The sequence below is a fragment of the Myodes glareolus genome, chromosome 1, assembly GCF_982192425.1.
Source record: "Myodes glareolus chromosome 1, mMyoGla1.1, whole genome shotgun sequence".
In the NCBI taxonomy this organism is placed as follows: domain Eukaryota; kingdom Metazoa; phylum Chordata; class Mammalia; order Rodentia; family Cricetidae; genus Myodes; species Myodes glareolus.
In genome coordinates this window covers 55,560,193-55,580,286 of record NC_142026.1, presented here as the reverse complement: position 1 = coordinate 55,580,286, position 20,094 = coordinate 55,560,193, and the positions used below count along the sequence as shown (strand labels likewise).

The window sequence follows — 20,094 nt, the reverse complement described above, 5'->3', positions numbered from 1 at the left end:
ACAGAGAAGTGTTGAATGGTATAAGCTGGGGTGCGGATGTTGGGGTGGGGAGAGACGTTGAGAAAGGCAGATGGAAACTGGCCCCTCCTAACTAGGTGATGAAGCCGGATGATACAAGACAGTTCCAAGTGGGAGGGCCCGGGGCCCCTGGGAACAGAGAAGCAGTCACACTTGTCAAACAGGGATGAGATGTGGGGAGGATGCTGGGGCTCCCCACTGGAACCATGACCGAGGGTGAGGGCCAGGGGGGTGATCTTGTGCTGACCCTCCTCCCTCACTAGAGCTGCCCTGGCCCCTGGGGAAGGCTGCAGGTAGAGAGCAAGCATCACAGTGACCATAAACTCTTACAGATCCACATGGCCCTCCATCCAGGTAAACAGGATGGGTGTCTGGGTCAGCTCCCTCCCTTGGTCTTTCCCGCCTACTCTTCCCCTGGGGGTGGCTGACCCGCCCAGCTCTCCTGCTCCGCGCCCAGGGCCCCTGAGCTCTCCATGGCAGATGCCCAAACCCTTCCTGGCTTGTCCACTCAGAGGTGCGTTCCACTCCTTCAATACCAGAGTCCCCAGAACCTCAGACCTTAACAGACATTTCAGAGTTCCCAATGTCTCCTGGGCTGTGGAAGATCAGTCACCTGCAGGGGGGTAGGCATGCTAGGGGAGAGATGAGAGCAGGGAATGCCCATGGAACTTAAGTAGGTACCAAGAAGGGCCACCTCTCTCTGTCCTCATGCCCCTGAGCTTGCTGGCCTACCTGGGATGGATCCTCTCTCGTTGTTGCTTCCCTGACCTTATATCCCTGGGGTCTCACCTGCTTGTGATTCCTGTTTCCTAAGTACCCCCACCCTGCCACCTCCAGAAGACATCAACACCTATCTCCTCAGATGCTCCTGTCCCCACCCTGTGCCCCAAATTCCTGCGGTTAGGCAACTGGAACACTTTTGCATCCGTCTCATCCTCATCCCCCTCCCTCCCTGATGTCCGGCTCGCTCTCTGTTTCAACACAGGCTCTCACTCACAATTAAGCTTCATTACCCTATCGGTGGGTAGGCCCTGAGTCACTGGAGGAGGGACCTTGTGCTGCCCAGCCCTGTTACCTTCTCCCAACCTACAGTATAAGGGACAGTGGCAAGAAGGACGATTCTGGAAAGCAAGGGAGTCTGGGAAGAGAGAGAGAAGAGCTGTGGGTCCTGAGGGAGGGAGAGCAGGAAAGCAGAGGAAGAAAGAAAGGCAGGGGGTTCCATAGTCCAGAGGAAGAGAGAAGGGAGCAAGAACCACATTGGGCTGCTAAGATCCTCAGGGGAGAGATGAAGCTGAGAGGGTCCCTGGCCTGTCTCCTGCTGACCCTGTGTCTGGGGAGCGGGACAGCCAGCCCACTGCAGAATGGAGGAGAGGGCATAGGAGCAAGCGCTTCCCAAGGAATGGGAGATGCTGTTAGCCAGGGAGTTGGAGAGGCTGTGGGCCAAGGAGCCAAAGAAGCAGCCAGCTCCGGAATCCAGGATGCCCTTGGTCAGGGGCATGGAGAGGAAGGCGGCTACGCACTGAGGGGGGCCAGAGGGGATGCTTTCGACCACAGGCTCGGGGAAGCAGCGCGGTATCTGGGGAACAGTGGCAATGAGGTTGGCAGACAGGCTGAGGATGTCATTCGACGCGGGATGGATGCTGTCCACAATTCCGGGTCTTGGGTGAGTGGTTGGGAAGCTGGGAGTCCTGACGGGGCTGAAGTGGCTGGGGCAGAAACCCTGAGAAGTGGGTCAGAGGGCAACCAGATGGCTCCTTGGTGGCTGCCTGGGACTGTTTCTTTTGCTGTTATGAGTCTTCCCTCTACGGCATAGATTCTCCCCCCCACCACCACATTGTGCTGGTTCCCTCTCTGTTGTGAGTGTCAGAGATGGGCACACTAAGGATGTGTGTGTTGCCCTTTCAGGGGACATCTGGAGGCCATGGAATGCGTGGCTCTCAAGGAGGCCACGGTAATCCCGGTGGTCAGGGGACTCCCTGGGCCTCAGAAGGCAACTTTGGAACCAACTCTCTGGGTGGCTCTATGGGTCAGGGTGGCGATGGCAGGTCATTCAACTATGAGGCCAATGCTCAGGTAAAGTCACCACCCAGACCCATCCCTTGATCCTGCCCTCCCCACCCCTCCTTATCCTCTGGTTTCTTAACTGGGTTTCACCCTCCCTGCAGGGAGCCGTGGCTCAACCTGGCTACGGGTCAGTGAGAGGCAGCAACCAGAACTCAGGGGTAAGACAGAAGGGAAGGGTGTCTGGGTCATGTGACAGAACAGGGGAGGGACAAGGAGGAGAGGAAGAGGGGGAGAGAAGGGATGGAGGTCACAGGCCAGGGAAGACAGAGGAAGTGGAAGGGGGTGAGGAAGTCAGGACACAGGTGGCAAAGAGGCCTGGCCTGTGGAGGTGGCTTTGACACTCTGTCCTTGGGTGCCCCCTTCCATTCACAGTGTACCAACCCCCCACCATCTGACTCCCGTGAAAGCAACTATGGGGTAAGAGGAGCCTGTGCTTCAGGTCTGGGGAGGCTGGGACACACTGCTTCCTAAGTGGGCTGAGGTTGTGCAAGGCCAAGGAAGGGGTCAAGGACAAGCGCAGGGGCCCTGTTCTTAGCAGTTGGTCTGTTCTTCTGCCCACAGGGAAGCAGCAGTGGTGGTGGCAATGGTGGCCATGGTGGCAGCAGTGGCAATAGTCATGGCAACAGTGGCCAAGGCAACAGTGGCCACGGCAATGGTGGCCACGGCAACGGTGGCCAAGGCAACGGTGGCCACGGCAATGGTGGCCAAGGCAACAGTGGTAACAGTGGTTCTGGGTCCCGGGTAAGTTGCTTCCTTGGGTTGAGGTGACAGTCCTGGTAGTGAAGACCCAGGCTCTGGGGTTTCCTTTAAAGCTGTCACAGCCCTAGAGTGAATGGTGACAGTGGTCATGTCAGTGACAGGGGTCATCCTGGGACTCCTTCAGCCCTGGTTCCCCACCCTCCCAGCCTAATAACAGGGTTCCTTACGAAGGGGCGCTGACTTCCTACATCACTTACTCCATTCCTGTGCCTGCTGCCATGGTGGGAGAGTTCTGGTTCAGGTCTAACCTTTTCTGCTTGCTGAGTAGAGCTGAGGGTGAGGAGACAAGTGGGCGTAGGATAATAGTGTTCTCTCCAGCACCTGGAAGGCTGAGGCAGGAGGATTGCTGTGAGTTTGAAGCCAGCCAGGGCTGCATCTCAAACAAAGTAAACAAGGACTGGCCCATGTTTGGGATGCTTTGGGGCGAAAGGGGTGGAGAAAAATGGGTTGTCCCCACAGAGACTTAAGAACAGCTGTGGTGTAGATGGCACCTGTCAGGCCCCCACGTGATGATGGGAGAGTCAGAAGGGGAACCTTAGAGATGAGCTCCAAGACAGGGTGTCCAAACTCGGGCCACACAGGGATGTCACACCTTAGGGGTCTGAGAATGGCCCAGTCAAAGGAGGCGCTCAGTGGATACACAGTGCTCACCTAGCATGTACAAAGTCCTGGGTCCCATCCCCAATCCCACATGAGCCAAGTGTGGTGACATACTCCTCTCATCCTAGCTCCCTGGGAGTGGTTGCAGGGTCAGGAGTTAAGGTCATCCATGGCTATGTAATGAGTTCAAGGCTATCCTGGGCTACATGGACAAATGAATAAATAAAGCCACTGTTGACGCCAGCAGTGGCTTTGCGTGCAGTCTGAGAACCCTCTCTCTCCATTCAGGACATAGAAACGTCTAACTTTGATGAAGGCTATTCAGTCTCCAGGGTAAGGACTCTAGGGTCTCCCTTTTTGTTCTAAGAAGGGGTGCATAAAGAAGGGTTGGGGTAGAGCAGGCTCTAGCCTGTCCCCTAGTGGCAGGTTCTGTAAACAAAAATTTTATGAGGTGTGTATGTGTATGTAGGTACGTGCTCATGCGTGCAGGTACCCATGGAGGCCAGACTGATGGGTCTCTGGAGCTGGAGTTACAGGAGGTTGTGAGCTGCCCAACACGGGTACTGGGAACCGAACTCGGGTCCTCTGGAAGAGTATGTGCTCCTAACCTCTGAGTCATCTCTTCAGCCTCCCCTCCAATGGCAGCTTCTTAGAGTCGTGTGCATGTGCAAGCGTGTGCGTTTGCATGTGTGTGTGCATGTGTGTGTTGGAGAGCTAACAGCTCAGACCCCCAAGTACACTGTGTATTTCCAAACCCCGGGCCATACTTGGCCTTCTTCTTGTACTGAAGTTCAGCCTCTAGCAACCAGTTGGCCATAGGCAAGGAAAGAATGGAGACTGGAGAGATGGCTGAGGGCTCCTGGGTCCCTCTGCGCACACGACAATATGCTGATTCCTTCCTTGCAGGGAACTGGCTCTGGCTCGTCCTCGTCCTCGGGCAGCAGAGGTGGAAGTGGTGGTGGGAATAGACCCGAGGTGAGTGGTCAGGGAGTACATGTGAACCCAGATGCTGGAAGAGGGGTCGGGGTGGGGCTTGACTGAACATGGGAGGCATTGCTGCCTCCCGAGGGGAGCTGATTGCTATGCTGACATGGGGGCTGAGATTGTAGATCACTGGGAGAGTGAGAAAAAAATCTTTCCTCCACAGTGTGACAACCCAGGGGATGATGCACGTACCTCTGGAGGATCTGGGAATCAGGTGAGAGACAAACCTACGGGCACAGAGGCAGCCTTTTGTCACTGTGACTGTGCTGTGGCCTCAGGAGCATTCTCTGCTCAGCCATCATTACTGATGCTCACCTCCGTCCAACCCTGCAGGGAACCCAAGCACAGACCCCTAAAATACCAAGTCTCCTAAGTCACAGTGGACAACTGGACAGCATTCCGTGTGTGTGTGTGTGTGTGTGCTGCCAGGGATTGAACCATGGGCCTTATTCATGCTAGGCAACCGCTTTAGCACTGAGCCACAACCCTTCACTGGGGGATTCTGAGCAGGTGCTCTAACTGCTGAGCAGCCATACCCTCCCCAGCCCCTCAGTGCTGGGTTCTAGGCAAGTATTCCACCATGGAACTGGTCTTCATTTTCTTTTCCTTCCTTCCTTCCTTCCTTCCTTCCTTCCTTCCTTCCTTCCTTCCTTCCTTCCTTCCTGCTTTCTTTCCTTCTGTTCTTTTCTCTTTTATACAAGAGCTCCCTAACAGGGTCAGTTCAACTGGCCTGAAACACAGAGCAATCCTTTTGCGTTAGCTTTGTAAATGCTGGGATTGCAGGCATAAGTCACCAAGCCCAGCTTTTTTTTTTTTCTTTTATCTTGAGACAGGGGCTCACTAAGTTCCTTAGGCTGGCCTTGAACTCCCTAAACAGTAGCCCAAACAGGCCTTAAACATGGATGGCAAACCCTTATGCCTTATGCTTTGCTTTACATCCAGACGAGGCTGCGAGGAATTCCTGCGTAAACCTGTCCGATTTCATTTACTTTTGAGAAAGGTTCTCTCTCACTCGAGCCCAGGCTAATTTCAGACTTTTGGTCCTCCTGCCTCAGTCTCTTGAGTGCCAGAGTCACAGGTGTGACAGACATTTCAAACATCCCATCCCTGGCCAGTGGCCAGAATCCAGTGAACTCTAGTAGTGCACATATACACCTTCCTTAGCTATTCTGGAAATCTGGACACTAGGATCAGTACCCGCAGTGATGCTGGCTGAGCAAGTGTGACACTCCTGCCCACACCTAGAGGTCTTGTGCAAAGTGCAGGTTGAGCCAGCAGATCTGGTGTGGGGCTGGGACTCTGAGTTTCTCCTCCGTTCCCTGGAGTATTGCAGTTGCTGGGCTGGGCCCTGGTGGCAGCGGAGGTCACTGGGCAAGGGGCAGGATGAGATGGGGAGAGGCGGGGAAGACTGAGCAGAGGCAGCTCTCTGAAGAACCTGCATATTAGGGTGCTAACTTTTATGGGCTCCCGGGCTTTAAGAGCAACTCTTTCAGCTTGTTAACTCTTATTCCTTTATTATTTATTTATTTAGAGACAGGGTTTCTCTGTGCAACTGTCCGGGCTGTCCTGGAACTCACCCTGTAGACCAGGTTGCCCTTGAACTCACTGAGAACCACCTCTCTCTCTGCTTTCCAAGCGCTGGGATTAAAGGCATGTGCCACCACTGCCCAGTTTATTTATTTTTAAAATCATTTTTAAGAACATAGGGAGTCAGCTTTAGTACCAGCCCATGGGAGACAGAGGCAGGCAGATTGCTGTGAGTTCCAGGGAAACCGGGGCCACACAGTGAAACTCTGTCCTGAAGAAAACAAAACAAATAGAAAAGAGCAAATGCCAAAGGAAGTCAGCAACACCATGGTTGTTTCTATGGTTGCTACCATTGGCGTATTATTTTTAATGTCTCTACTATTCTCTAGTTTTTGCAAGTACTTACAGAATTTTATTTTATTTTTCTCCTTTTCTTCCTTTTATGTTACTTTAGCAGAGAACAGGGAGGACCCAGAGGTCTCAGGGGACATCAGGGCAGGGGGAACAGCAGCTTTTGAGAGTAGATACCTTGTTTGTACCAGTCTTCGGTAGCAATACTAACAAGGCAGGTATCTCACATTCTGGCCAGGTCCCCAGCTAGCTCTGGGAATGAGGAACAGACAAGGGAGCTGCTGATCTCTAACTCCGGAGGTGCCTAAGCAGCATAGCCACATAATGTGTACCGCGCACCAGCGGCCACCCCCTTTCCGCCCGGTGCAGGCACCAGCGGCCACCCCCTTTCCGCCCGGTGCAGGCACCAGTCCATCTGGAGTTTCTAGTCTGTCAGTTTAGCCCAGCAGCCCGGCCAGGGGAAGATTCAGATGACTTAGTCGCTCTTCTCTGGGTTCTGGAGAAGTGGATATCAGCAGATGCTGATGCAATAGTAAGCATGAGTGAGCAGTCACGGCCCAACCGTGAGATGTTGAAGCAAAATCTGGAGGAGTCTCAGGGGAGAAGGCGCTGCCCACACTCCCCTCTCCACCCCTGCACCCCTCTGTCCTACCTTCTCTTAAACTGACTTCTGTGCTTTATGTCTCCATAGGAAAGTAGAGAAAGCAGCCGTCTCCTTGGGGGCTCCCATGACTACCAGGTGAGTCAGGGGTCAGGGTGGCTCAGCAGAAGGGACAGTAGAGGGTGGGACAGAATGCCAAGAGACAAAAATTCAAGGACTGCCTAATCTATAGTGTGTCCACGGCTAGTTGAACTAGCAACTTGGAGAGAACTTATTTTAAAAAATAAAAGATAACTAGGGTGTGACTCAGTGGTAGAGCTTCTGCCTAGCATCCCCCAGTGAGGGGCTGGGGTGTGGCTCAGTGGTAGAGCCCCTGCCTAGAATCCCCCAGTGAGGGGCTGGGGGTGTGGCTCAGTGTCAGATCCCCTGCTCAACATATGTAAAGCTCTAGATTCAATTCCCAGTGATTCCTGCCCCCCCATCAAGGTCAAGAGAATATGCATGCATATGTGTGTATTTACATATACACATACACATATGCTCATTTCAATGTACCTAATACATAAATATTGAAAAGTGGAAAATTGCTGAACTTTGGGTATAAGGGTAGGGGTTAAAAGTCAGATCCACCACTCATCCTCTATGCGGGTCTGGCTCCCTTATATAAGAAGAGACAGTGAACCCTGACCTGCTCACCTACCTTAACAACTGTAGACTTTTCTGTATCATAATCAAACCAAGGCGATACAGGGTCCACACAAGCAGACAGAACTGAAACTGTTGGCCACTTCTGGAGAAATAAACCCATCTCGATATGTCCTGTGCTGTGGCGCTTGGCGCACAGTGGGGCCTCATGTTTCTCATTGTTCTCACTGGTCTCTGTCGGGGCCAGGCAAAAGAAATTGGAGATGAAAATGTGGCAGTCAGGCATGGTGGCAGATCACTGTCAGCCCTGTAAACCTGGGAGGCCAATGCAGGGGGATCATAGCGAGTGTGAGGCCAGCCTGGCCTACACAGTGAAGGCATGTCTCGAGAGATCGGGTCAGCTGTGTGGGTGAAGTCATTTTTGAGCTGGGAGTTCAGGGTGGGAGAGAGAAGAAAAGACTATAGTGAGGAGAGATGCGGGGCCAGGGGAGGAGATGGGTGGGCCTGGAATAGTCTGGCAGGGGGACATGAGCCTTGAACATGGCTTCCTTTCCGCTTTCCAGGAGCATGGGTCCAGTGGGAACGGTGAGCGCAATGAAGCTGTCAGTGGACTCAAAACTTTGGTGAGCAGCGGTCGTTACTCCACCTTGGGCTGGGACCGGGGTGCCAGGCATCCTTGTGTCTTTTCCTTCTCGACACCCGGATCTCCTGCCTCTTTCTCACAAAGCGGACTCTTAACATCCTGCCATTTCTCTTCCATTCCTTAGAACTCTGACCCGTCTTCCTTGCCTTTCAACTTTGACAGTTTCTGGGAGGTAAGTTTGGCAAGCTTGCTTGGCCTCCCTGAGGAGAAGCAACCCCACTTCCTCAGTCCTCCACATCCCAAGAAAAAGCCATGACCACGACCTTCTCCTTTAAAAGCTTTAAAATTTCATTTTTATTTTATGCATATGAGTGCTTGGCTGGCACATATGGCCTCTGTGTCTGGTGTCTGCAGAGGCCAGAATAGGGCATCAGATTTTCTGGAACTGGAGTTACAGATGGTTGTGAGCCACCATGTGGTTGCTGGGAATAGAACTCAGGGCCTCTGAAGAGAGCATTCAGAGCTCTTAACCACTGAGCCATCTCTCCAGCTCAGCCCTTGACCTTTTCTGGCCTGAAAAACAAAATAAAACAAACATTATTTTGTTTCCTTTTGTTTTCCCTGCAGAATTTTAAATCCAAGATGGGTTTCATTAACTGGGATGCCATAAACAAGGTAAGGGCCAGAAGGCCACGCCCTTGATGATTTGAGAGTGGAGGACCAGAGAGGAGAGCTAGACGTCTTCAGGGTGAGGCAGGGGGTAGTAAGGAAGACTGCTAAGAAGGTGTTTAGACAAATGCTCAAACCAAATGGGTTCACAAGTGGGGGGCTGATGGAGACCTGGGAAGATAGGGTGAACTCAGAAATTGTTGGGCGCTGGCAATGAGCTGTGTGCGGGGGTGTCTTTAATATCTCAGCTTAAAGAACCAGGTGAATCCTCAGCCTCAGTCTCCCCTTTAGACCTGTGAGATGCAAGTTTGTATTCCCTGCAGTTTGGGCAGAAAGGGTGGTAGGGCTGGCAAATTCGAGGCCACCCTGAACTACAGTGAGTTCATAACCTGCTTAGGCAATTTAAGGAGATAATATCTCAAAATTAAAATCCATCAGTGAAGGTCTGAGTTAAAACTCAGTGTGGAGTCCCTTTGCAGAATCCCCCAGTGAGGGGCTAGGGGCATGGTTCAGTGGTAGAGCACCTGCCTAGTCTTCCCTAGTGAGGAGCTGGGAGGTGTGGCTTAGTGGTAGAGCCCCTGCCTAGAGTTCCCCAGCGAGGGGCTGGGTATGTGGCTCAGTGATAGAGCCCTGTCTACAATCCCCCAGTGAGGGGCTGAGTGCGTGGCCCTGTGGTAGAGCTGCTCACCTAGCACTGGTGAAACTCAATCCCCAGCTCTCCACAAAAGGGATTAGGCAGACAGAGTAGGCATGATCCTCGGGAATTTGCTGAATGAGGAGTCGCATGGATGTACAAAACCATACGTAGACTTAAAAAAACCCAGAGAGACAAGGAAAATGGACAGGAGGAGCTACTGAGAACCAGATGCGTGACAGGCCTTGGGAGAAACCCTGCTTGTGTGTAAGCCTCACAGCTCGGCAGGGAAACCTTTTCTCCTTCTCCCTGCTCTACCCATCCCTCTCACAGTGAATGCCCCTGGCCAGGATAACTTGACGACATGATAGCTTGTTGGGAAATGAGAGGATGAAGGGCAAAGAGAAACCTGAAGTCTCCCAGCAGAAGCTGGGACTGTGGGTGGTAGATGGGCCTGTAATGCCACTTTTAAAAAGCTAACTTGGAGTTTATTTTTCCTTTTTCAAAAAAGTTTACTTTTTAAAATTTTTCAGTTTTTTTATTTATGTGTCTCTCTGTGTTGGGAAACAGTACCCATGGAGGCCAGAAGAGGGCATTGCATCCCTTGGAGCTGGAGTTACAGGCAGTTGTAACCAGCCTGATATGGTTGCTGGGATCTGAACTTTGTTTGCTGCAAGAACAAGTACTCTTAACACCAAATCATGTCTCCAGCCCTAATTTTAGTTTAAACAATCAATTTTTTCTCAGTGCTTGGGATTAAACCTAGGACCAAAAGAGATCCAGACAAAATGTTCTACCACTGAGCCACACCCAGCCCCTCAATGGGGGATTCTAGGCAGGGGCTCTACCACTGAACCACATCTCTAGCATTCTTTTTCACTTTTTATTTTGAGACAAGAGTTTCACTAAGTTGTTAAGGCAGTCCTTGAACTCATAATCCTCCTGCCTCAGCTTCCTGAGTAGCTGGAATGACAGGGTTGATACACAGACTCAGGAAAAATTGGAGGCTGTTAAGAAACAACAGTACACACCCAAGAGGTCCAGGTGACCTTCTCATGAATCACCAAGACACATTAAGAATAAAAAGAACATAAATTACTTGCCAAACTTTAAAAAGTGGATGACTTCACTTAATGACTTAGGTGCTTGACTCATCTCGAAAGATCTGGCCCCTCTGGGACCCCTTTCCACGGGACAGAGTACTCCTACTCAGTGCTGTGGGTTCTCTAGGGACTATTCTGATCTGTCTGTCAAGCATTCCAGTCACCTGATTGGCTCTTTGTGCTGCTGAAATTTTAATCCTTATCCTAAAACATCCTTCCCAAGACTTGGGGTCTTTATTGGACAGTGGCAGTGGTGAAATGGGGATAGAATTTCCACATTTCAGGAAAGCCCATTTGACGTCTGAGGGAATGGGGCAAATGTATGAGAGATGGGTATTTCCCAGTTGCAACACATTTCTAGTTTAAATGAACAAAATAAATTCCATTTTATTGTTGTACCCTATTATTTAATTTTGAGACAAAGCCTCCCAATGTAGCTCAAACTAGCCTTGAACTCACTAGGTAGCCTGGGTTTACCTCAAACCTGAGCGTTTCATGACTCAGCTGCCTGAGTGCTGGGATTCTAACCATGCACCATCATACCTTGAGTGAGGGGTCTACATATATATATATTAGTCCTTGCGGGACTAATGATCCCCTTGGAGACCAGGGCACAGGCTGGCACCGTACCAAGCATTTTTGCCCATCTGGGGAATGCTAGCTAGGTGGGATTCACAGCGACTGGCCTCCCAGCAGGTCAGTCTAGAAGAATGGGGTAGGCAGAGATGGGCAGGGTAGGGCATCCAGCTTCTCCAGTGGGAGGGGGCTGAGAGAGGTGAGCTGCCTACTTCAGCTAGTGGGATGGGCGAGGGGAGGGGCATGAGCCCAACCTGGGATATCTGGCCTGTGTGGACTGACGACAGTGTCTTAAAAGATCCATGCAGAACTCGAGAGCAGTGTCCCCTGCTAGCCCTCCCCTGCCCAGTGCTCCCCAGAGATACCCACTACCTTAGCTTCCTCTTAGAACCCATTTCTCTGCTCAGGACAAAGGGAGCTCTCGCAAACCATGACCACCAGATGAGGAGCTACCAGCTGGATGGGAGTCCCACCATTCCCTCAGTCCTGACTCTCACCCTGCCCCCGGAAATAAACCGTAGCTGTCCCACACTGCTGGTCTCCGTTCCTTTCTTTGCCTCCAGTGTTGTCCTGGGAGGGGGTAGGGAGATGTGTTGGCGGCTGGCAGACCTGGGTCCTGAGGGGTTTGTGACAGTTGTGTTGTATCCAGGAGAGGGACAGAGCTGGGTCTGGGCAGGCACACAGTACGAACCTCTAGCCGGTCTCTCTCGTTCTCTGTTCTCTTTCCAGGTCTGGTGTACCTAGAGATTCCCAGAATCCCTTGCACACATTAGTTACAAGCCATCTCTGAAGGCTGAAAGGAGGCGGGAGCGGGAGTCAGGGCTTTAGGTGAGCAGTGGCGGGGTTCCCTGCTAACCTGTTCCCCATCTTCTGTTCACAGGGCCACCTCCCGCCTCCCAGCACTCGAGCCTTACTCTACTTCCGCAGACTCTGGGAGGTAGGAGAAATCCCACTTTCCAAAGACCTGGGGATCCCGCCCCCCATCTATCTCCCTCAAAGCAGCTATAGCTCATCTACCGCAAACATCGTGTCTCTTTTGGGGGGGTGTTTACTTCATTTCCCCAGTGTTGGGGATTGAACACTGAGCTCTGCGCGTGCTCAGCAAGCGCTCTGTTACTAAGCGACACCCCAGCTCCCCTCACTTTCTCCAGCTGTAGCCCAGGCTGGCCTTGAATTCACTGTGTAACACAGGCTAGCTTGGAGTTCGCAATCCTCTTGCCTCGCTTTCTGAGTGCAAGGGTTCAGGGTGTGTACCACCACACGTGACAGCTTTTCTCATCTTTCAGATAGGCCATTTCATTATATTTTATCCCCTACACGATCTCAAACTCAAGCACCCCCAATTTCCCGTATGCTTGTCTTCACCCACCCCCAAGCCACACCTGGCCTGTCCTACAGCCAGCCACCTGGCACCCTGCCCGGTGTGTTGTCTCTCCTTCCCTCTGAGTTCTGGCACCGCGTGCACTTTCTCATCTCCACTTCTCCTTCCAGAATTTCAAACGCAAGACTCCGTTCTTCAACTGGAAGCAGATTGAGGTAAGGGGGTGGGAGGAGGCAGCTTAGCTCTGGGGACTCAGGGTTGGCAGTCCCTTGACAGGTAGATGGCTTCCCGATGCCCCTGTCTGGGTTTCCTCCTGTCCCTGGTGAGGGAGGACACCTTCCCTTCCTGCTTTTTTTGGATTATGCAACCCTGAGTTGGGTGGAGCAGGAGTGAGAGGGAAGCTGTGAGTCACCTGAGCAGGAGCTGGGTGGGAGGGGTCTCCCGAGGATAAAATCCCAGGGCAGGCGGTTTGGGACTCATTGCACCAGAGCAGAACCATGAAGTCAGCCACCTTCTCCCTTCTGCTGCTTATCCTGCTGGGTGTGGCCTGGTGCGGAGACAGCCACAGCTGGGTGGGTACCGAGGGCATGTGGGTGGAGGGGGATCCCCAGGATGGGGAGGAAGAAAGGATGGAGCCACTCTCAAGCAATGGCAAAGGGTTACAGGGGAGGAAGCTGAGGAGAATCAGGCATAAAGGGTGGATGTAGGAGGCCTGAGCAGTTGGGTCTTGGGAGGATGAGCAGGTCCATTGTGTCCTGTAGAAAGCCACTCCTCAATGCTCTCAATGCTGTATAACTAGTGGCCTTTGAGAACCAGAACTGAGGTGAAGCTGCCTGAGTTCCTTATGCACACATGTAGGACCAGTGTCCCTGCATAGAATCCTGCAGTGAGGGGCTGGGGTGTGGCTCAGTGCTAGACCCTTGGCCTAGAATCCCCCAGTGAGGGGCTAGGGTGTGGCTCAGTGGTAGAGTCCCTGTCTAGAATCCCCCAGTGAGGGGCTGGGGGCGTGACTCAGTGCTAGACCCTTGCCTTGAATTCCCTAGTGAGGGACTGGGGTGTGACTCAGTAGTAGAGCCCCTGCCTAGAATTCCCTAGTGAGGGGCTGGGGTGTGACTCAGTAGTAGAGCCCCTGACTAGAATCCCCCAGTGAGAGGCTGGGGTGTGGCTCAGTGGTAGAGCTCCTGCCTAGAATCCCCCAGTGAGGGGCTGGGGTGTGACTCAGTGGTAGAGTCCCTGTTTAGAATCCCCCAGTGAGGAACTGGGGTGTGGCTCAGTGGTAGAGCCCCTGTCTAGAATCCCCCAGTGAGGGGCTGGGGTGTGGCTCAGTGATAGAGCCCCTGCCTAGAATCCCCCAGTGAGAGGCTGGGGTGTGGCTCAGTGGTTCATCACCTGCCTAGAGTGGTTTTGATCCTTATAACCTCTGCCAGCTGTTGAGGAGCTGTGGGGAGTGCACCGAAGACTGCTGTTAATGCTTCCTTGCCTGTCTTCCCTTTCCTGGGAATTAACCTAACTGAGCTTCAAAAACCCCCTGAAAAATAACATTAGTATAGCAGGATTAAGAGCCGTATAGGGAGCAGCGGGGTCTAGTGTGGGCACACGGCTGGCTGGAGTTGAGGGATACATGTGGGTTCATCTCCTTTGTTATTCAGAGCTTCCGACCATGCATCCTGTGTGGGGGTGCTGCTGCTGTTGCCCAACTTGGCTCTTCCCCATTGCTCCCCAACCTTGAGTGTGGACATCTGTGCTTTCTATCTATCTGGGTCATCAGCATCCTCCAGTCCTACTGGACTTAAGCGAGACTATTACAGGAGCGGGGCAGGATAGGCAGAGTCCCAGGAGGAAGTAGGGTGAAGGCAGCACAATGTCTGGGTTTGGAAACTGGCAAGGCCTGGAGGATCTTGGAGCCCCTGACCACAGCTTTCGGCTCCTTTTTAGGGTTCAGATCTGCCATCGCTGCAGAAGAGGGCAGGTGGTGCCGAGCAGGTGAGTCTCTGTCCACAGGCTTCTGGAAAGCCCTGGGTCTCTCTCAGCCCCGTTCTCAAGGCTGGCTAATCTGAAATTCTCTCTTTTGCCCACCCCCACCTGATACTTTTCTCAGCCTGAAGCAGCAAGACAAGAATTGTCAGCTGTCACATCCAAGGCAAGCCATCTCCTCCCCGACCCCCCGACATAAATGCCTCCCTTTCTCCTGGTCTTCTACCCTTGCCTCCCATGTCACACTTGAGGCGCTGGGACAGAGACCAGGAAGGAGGAGGAATGACCCGATGGAGTGGGGTCCAGTTGGCCCTGTGGGGTTGCATGAAAGAAAGCCCACGTTACAAGGAGGGGCCAAAGGGTGGGCTTCTAAGAAACCTGCTGACTGGGTAAAGTAGTGGGGTGTTTATTACACAATGGAATGTCATCATCCCTTCTCCTCTGAACCCCCATGCATTTCTTGTTTTCCCCAGAACTACTACAATAACCCACAGGGGAATCCTACTTATAACTGGCAATACTATACCAAGGCTACTACTGCCAAGGTGAGTCTTGAAAAAGCTTTACTGTCTGTCTGTCTGTCTGTCTGTCCATCTCTGTGTCTTCCTGGAGCACAGAGAGAATTGCTTCCTTCCTCCATTGCACCACTTTATGAGGGAGACTCCAGCGCATCCCCCTTTCCTGCCCTGAGAGTAGATTGGAAGTAGGTGCAGGGCGAAACCTGGGCAACGAGATGCTTCCAGACAGACAGATTACAGGCGCCGGGCCAAACACACAGACTTGCTTTGTGTGTGGTTTTCTTGTCCTTTGTGGGGCAGCAGCTGGGGCGGAGGAAAGTAGTCCAGCACATTCTACAAGCCAAGTTTAGGGACTCTTGGTTGGTGGGAAACTGAGTTCTTCTTGCCGCAAAGGAAATAATAATAATAATAATAATAATAATAATAATAATAATAATAATGATGATGATAATGTGGGGAAGGAACACTTGAGAGGCTTGTTTTGCATAGTTGCAGACAAGGCTGACTTAGGGGCCCATGAACTGGCTCAGCTAGTAAAGAGGCTTGCTGCTAAGCCTCACAACCTGTGATCAATCCCCTGGACGCACATGGTGAAAGGAGAGAGCAGACTCTTCCACGCTGCCCTCTGACCTCCACACGTGCACTCTGGCCCATATACATATACAAAATAAACAACAAGAAACCAGAAGGCAGTCTTAGGAGTTTGGGGTGTGGCTCCACAGTAGAGTGCCCATTGAGCAGAGGAAAGGCCCTGGGCTCGATTCCTAGCAATGCAGCCAATCAGCCAACCATTCAAGAAATAAGCAAGGTGCCATTCTAATATCAGAGAGCGACTATGGTAGACTCTAATTAGACTCGCAAAGAAAAGCAGGCCAGGGACTTCCTTCGATTTCTCAGAACAGTGAAAGCCCTGGCCAAAGAACCCTCTTCTACGATTAGAGAACTCATAGCCTGGTGACCAAACATCCCAGCGACCTGGGTTGGGGTGGGGATGGTGACTGAGGCAGGAGGATTCCACATTCAAGGACTGCCTGGACTGCAGAGTTCACATCTAGCCTGGACAACTTGAAGAGATTCTGTCTAAAAATACAAGGATCAAAAAAGGGCTAGGGACGTAGCTCAGCGGTAGGACACTGGCCTAGTACGTGTGAGGCTCTTTGGTCTCTAACTAAGGTTGACGTCCACCACCCCGTGGACAGGGGGAGATCTCCTGCTTCTCCATCGTGTTGTGTGGTGTTTAGGGACCATTATTCAGTATCACTCTGGATTAAACACATGTTCTGGGAAAAAAAATCCATAGACTGAGTATCCACAGCCAACCTGAAGGACTTAGCTGAAAATGCTGGCGTGTGTGTGCGTGCGTGTGTGGGCGGTGGTGGTGAGGGAGCCCTTGGGGAACCCGAGGCCAAGGCAGAGCCTAACGAGGGTTGCCATGACGCTGTGTCACCTCCTTCGATCGCCTCTTTTCCAGGGAGCAGTCACACCTTCATCGTCCTCGGTGAGTATGGGGGCTTGAGGAGATGCAGCTGGGTACCCAGCTGCTGGGTACCAGGGTACCCGAGGCTGCTGAGGGTGGAGGTAACCGTGTGATGTCCACTAAGCCATTCCCCTTGTCCTGCAGGCTTCCCGGGCACAACCTGGCCTTCTGAAGTGGCTGAAGTTTTGGTAGGTAAGTGTCCGAGCGTGTAGCACGAATTCTAATTGATCTTAATAACAAAAACCTGGAGTCAGATATTAAGGGTGAAAGCTGAGAGATCAGAGAAGCAGAGCAGCCAGCCACTAGTTCTTACCTCTACGAAATCCTCAGTCCGAATAGGGTATTCTGACTCTACAAGTCCTCAGACTGAATGCCTTGAGCTCCTGTCTTCCCCCGCCTTATATTCCTCCCTCCACCCAGCTACATCCCTTTCCGTCTCCACCTCCCTAGTGTTGGGATTAAAGGCCTGTGACTCCCAAGTACTGGGATTAAAGGTGTGAGCCACCACTGCCTGGCTCTGATTCTCTTTTAGACTGGACAGATCTTGTGTAGCCCAGGGTGGCCTTGAACTCACAGAGAGTTCTACAGACAGTTCTACCTCTGTCTCTTGAGTGCTGGGATCAGAGGTGTGCGCCACCACTGCCTGACCTCTATGACTAACTAGTGGTTTAGCTCTGCACACTCATCTTCAGGCAAGCTTTATTTGTTTGAGCACAAACAAAATATCCCAAAAGTGGGCCACACAAGACTGAATGCCAGGAGTAGAGTAGCCTCCTCTTGGGCAGGCTGGGGGCCCGGCATTTCTTGGGACCTCGACAAGCAGCAGCTGCAGCAGAAGTCCGGTTTCCTCGGGGTGGATACTGAAGAGGGATTAAGAAGAGCACCCTCTTTGTGGGGCCTGGAAAATAGTTCAGGACTGTCTATGAGTGAGGGAGTGAGGGCCGAATAAAGGGTTGACCCGAGAGGGAACTACAAAGGTACAGGACCAAGGAGAAGGCTGGCCTGTGGTATCTGAAGACAGGCGAGCCTTCTGGGAGGCAAAGGTTCAAAGGCATGGTGAATTAAGGCCCCAGGATAGAAGTCTATTTCTCTTGGTGACGTTCTTTTTCACATTTTTGAGACAGGGTCTTTCTATGTAGCTCGGGGGGAGGGGGCTTCAGACTCCTAATTCTCTCACCTCAGCCCCCCCAGGTGCTGGAGACACAGGTGCATACCACCATGCCTGGCCTGGAAAGTGGTTACTGAGTACCTCAGTGAGACCACAACATTTGCTTTCTATAGAAGTAAAAGAGGGGGGGAGGTTGGGGATTGAACGTGGACGAGGTAGGAATCTTCATGGAAGGGTTTGTTTTCCATCGATGGGCGGGTATGTATGTATGTGTGTATGTTATATCATCTGTTCTTTTCCTCTTGTATTTTTTTTTCTTCTAGAAAATTCCTTCTAGTCACAGCTGACCCTTCATGAACACAGGTCTTCAGGGAGCTTGACTGTACTGACCCACAGTTCTCCTTACTGTGCCAGACCTACCTGGGTGTTGACACTCCATCATCCCACCTGGGGACCTGGTTTACCTGTCCTCGTCCTCCCCATTCAGCTGTGGTGTCTGGAGGCGAATCAGCCTCGTTGGATAACCAGCCAGTGTCTTCCCTTTGTCCTGTGTGCAGCTGGAAGTTCCTCCAACAACGCACTAGGAACTTCCTCCCTTCAAATCTCCCTGTGAAAATAAACATGACTTCTTCATTTTCCTTAGATTTCTCAACTTGTTGTTCTTTAATACGACTTTGCTGACCAGGGTGTAGGGGGGTGGAAAGGTGGGCTGGTGAGCGAGCACTTTTCTCCTGAGAGTGGAATGAAAGATGTGGGTGACTGGGGCGACCTGGGCTTCAGTTTGGCTAGCACGGGTCGCAGCTAGCTCCTGGCTTCATGCAAGTTTCTCCATCTGCATAAACAATTTTTGCCTAATGTACAAATACCACGCACACAGTAGCTGTAGGTGTTTGGTGGCCTGAAAGGGCAATAGGGCAACAGCTCAAAACAGGAGGTCGAGGTCAGGAGGCTGTTCAAAAAAAAACCAAACAAACAGAAAAAAAAACCACACACACACACACACACACACACACACACAAAAAAAAAAAACTGACAGAGCAGTTTTGGGAGTGGAGATACACAGGGGCTGGGCAGGACAGACCAGCAAGGACTGGTGGAGAGTATGTCGGGGCATGTCATGGTTGAATGGGGATGAGCAGATGGTGGCAGCGGTTAGGAAGTTGGGGAGTGAAGGGGGAGCCAAAACCAGTCCCTTGCCATGAAACCACCTCTGTGTTGCTGAGGAAGGCGGGGCGGTGACCCAGAGGAAGTGGCGAGGGCCCTGGGCACAGGCTGAGAAGCCCCTGGGACAGGGACAGGCAGTTCTGTGTTTCACGGAACTGGCACAGGGTGCCCAAATGGAGAGGCCCCTATCACTGTCCTTCCACTCCCGATATCCATGCAGGGGAGCAGGAAGCAAGAGAAAGACAAGAAACCCTGACAGCTTCGTGGGTCCTGAGCCGTCTGCAAGCTCGCTAAGCACTTGGCAGTGCTGTCTGCGGTTGTAGTTAGACACGAGGTTCACATACGTTGTGAATCGGTGAAAGAAACCTGGCCTATGCTGACTCAGAAAAGCCACCTGATCAAACCTACATTCCGGAGTAGAAATCCTGGTTTACTCCTCCGCTCCTCCTTAATTTGTTTTTTAAATTGAGTCTCCTGGGTGTTCATCTACCTGTACTGAGGGCTTTGCAGTACCTCACCACAGCCACATGGGGGCGGACGAGGGGCCCAACCTGGGAGAAATCCTGGTTCTCGCTTGACAGGGCTTCCGGCTGTGCGAATTTGACTAGGAAATGGTTGGGAACCTAGGTCTCCTGGGGCCAATTAACGAAGATCGAGGTGGCTTCCGACTCTTAGGGGACGTTCCTAAGAGTCCTTAGAGTTCCTAAGAGTCCTGGTCCTTTGAAGTTTAATGTGAGGTTGTCTGGTATAAGGGGCCCTCCAATAATGGGCAGTGGTCCCTTGCTTCTAGCTCCCTTAGCTTTTGCTGGAGCCTCTGAGGTCCATTGGTGCTAAACAGGGTAGTCTATGCCTTCAAAGACCAGAATCTAATGGGAAAGGCTCGTGAGGTGACAGGGTAATTGGGTATTGGTATCTCTCCCCTCCTTCCGTGCTTCTCCTCACGGAGGTTTTTTGTTTGTTTGTGTTTGTTTGTTTTGTGTGGTTTTTCGAGACACGGTTTTTCTGTGTAGCCCTGGTTATCCTGGAACTCACTCTGTAGACCAGGCTGGCCTCGAATTCACTGAGATCCGCCTGCCTCTGCCTCCCAAGTGTTGGGCCGCCTGGCTCCCCACAGAGTTGTATCTTCAACCTTCTTTTTTCTTTTCTAATTAAAATTTTTTATTGTGTGTTTATTGTGTGTGTTTGTGTATGCGTGCACACTTGGGTACACATGTGCCACACAGTGTGGGTAGGTCAGGGGGATAACTTGCCAGAGTCAGGCCTCTCCTTCCCGGGATTCAAATTCAGACAGTATGCTTGATGGCCCAGCTTTCAGGCATTACATTTTATTTCGAGACAGGCTCTCATCTGAGTTGTCCATGCTGGCTCTGTAGTACAGGCTTTGAATGCTCCTGCCTCAGGCACCAGGTACAGCTTCC

General features: G+C 52.0%; 1 protein-coding gene across 7 annotated transcripts; it reads left to right on the top strand.

The window, feature by feature from the left end:
- Window positions 1-1,137: 1,137 nt before the first annotated feature.
- On the top strand, window positions 1,138-18,154 carry Dmkn (dermokine). 7 transcript variants are annotated; one of them, XM_087906620.1, is made up of 20 exons: window positions 1,141-1,681; window positions 1,924-2,091; window positions 2,184-2,240; window positions 2,455-2,499; window positions 2,644-2,823; window positions 3,730-3,774; window positions 4,348-4,416; window positions 4,589-4,639; window positions 6,995-7,042; window positions 8,113-8,172; window positions 8,317-8,364; window positions 8,760-8,807; window positions 11,995-12,051; window positions 12,606-12,650; window positions 14,371-14,418; window positions 14,534-14,575; window positions 14,883-14,954; window positions 16,399-16,425; window positions 16,549-16,596; window positions 17,836-18,154. In XM_087906620.1, the coding sequence occupies exons 1-19, from the start codon at window positions 1,304-1,306 to the stop codon at window positions 16,594-16,596; spliced, it is 1,536 nt and encodes a 511-aa protein (XP_087762746.1). In that variant the 5' UTR covers window positions 1,141-1,303; the 3' UTR covers window positions 17,836-18,154. The 7 variants fall into 7 exon arrangements, with proteins under 7 accessions (XP_087762757.1, XP_087762756.1, XP_087762751.1 ...); XM_087906631.1 differs by lacking the exon at window positions 1,924-2,091 and having other exon boundaries at window positions 1,138-1,681; XM_087906625.1 differs by lacking the exon at window positions 3,730-3,774 and having other exon boundaries at window positions 1,140-1,681.
- The last annotated feature ends 1,940 nt before the right edge of the window (window positions 18,155-20,094 follow it).

What these genes read in the sequence shown, in the direction of transcription:
- Dmkn (XM_087906620.1), top strand. Translation starts at nt 1,304, where the DNA reads ATGAAGCTGAGAGGGTCCCTGGCCTGTCTCCTGCTGACCCTGTGTCTG. An exon ending in CTGGAGGATCTGGGAATCAG is followed by an intron (nt 4,640 to 6,994) that starts GTGAGAGACAAA and finishes ATGTCTCCATAG; the next exon opens with GAAAGTAGAGAAAGCAGCCG. An exon ending in GGGCAGGTGGTGCCGAGCAG is followed by an intron (nt 14,419 to 14,533) that starts GTGAGTCTCTGT and finishes TACTTTTCTCAG; the next exon opens with CCTGAAGCAGCAAGACAAGA.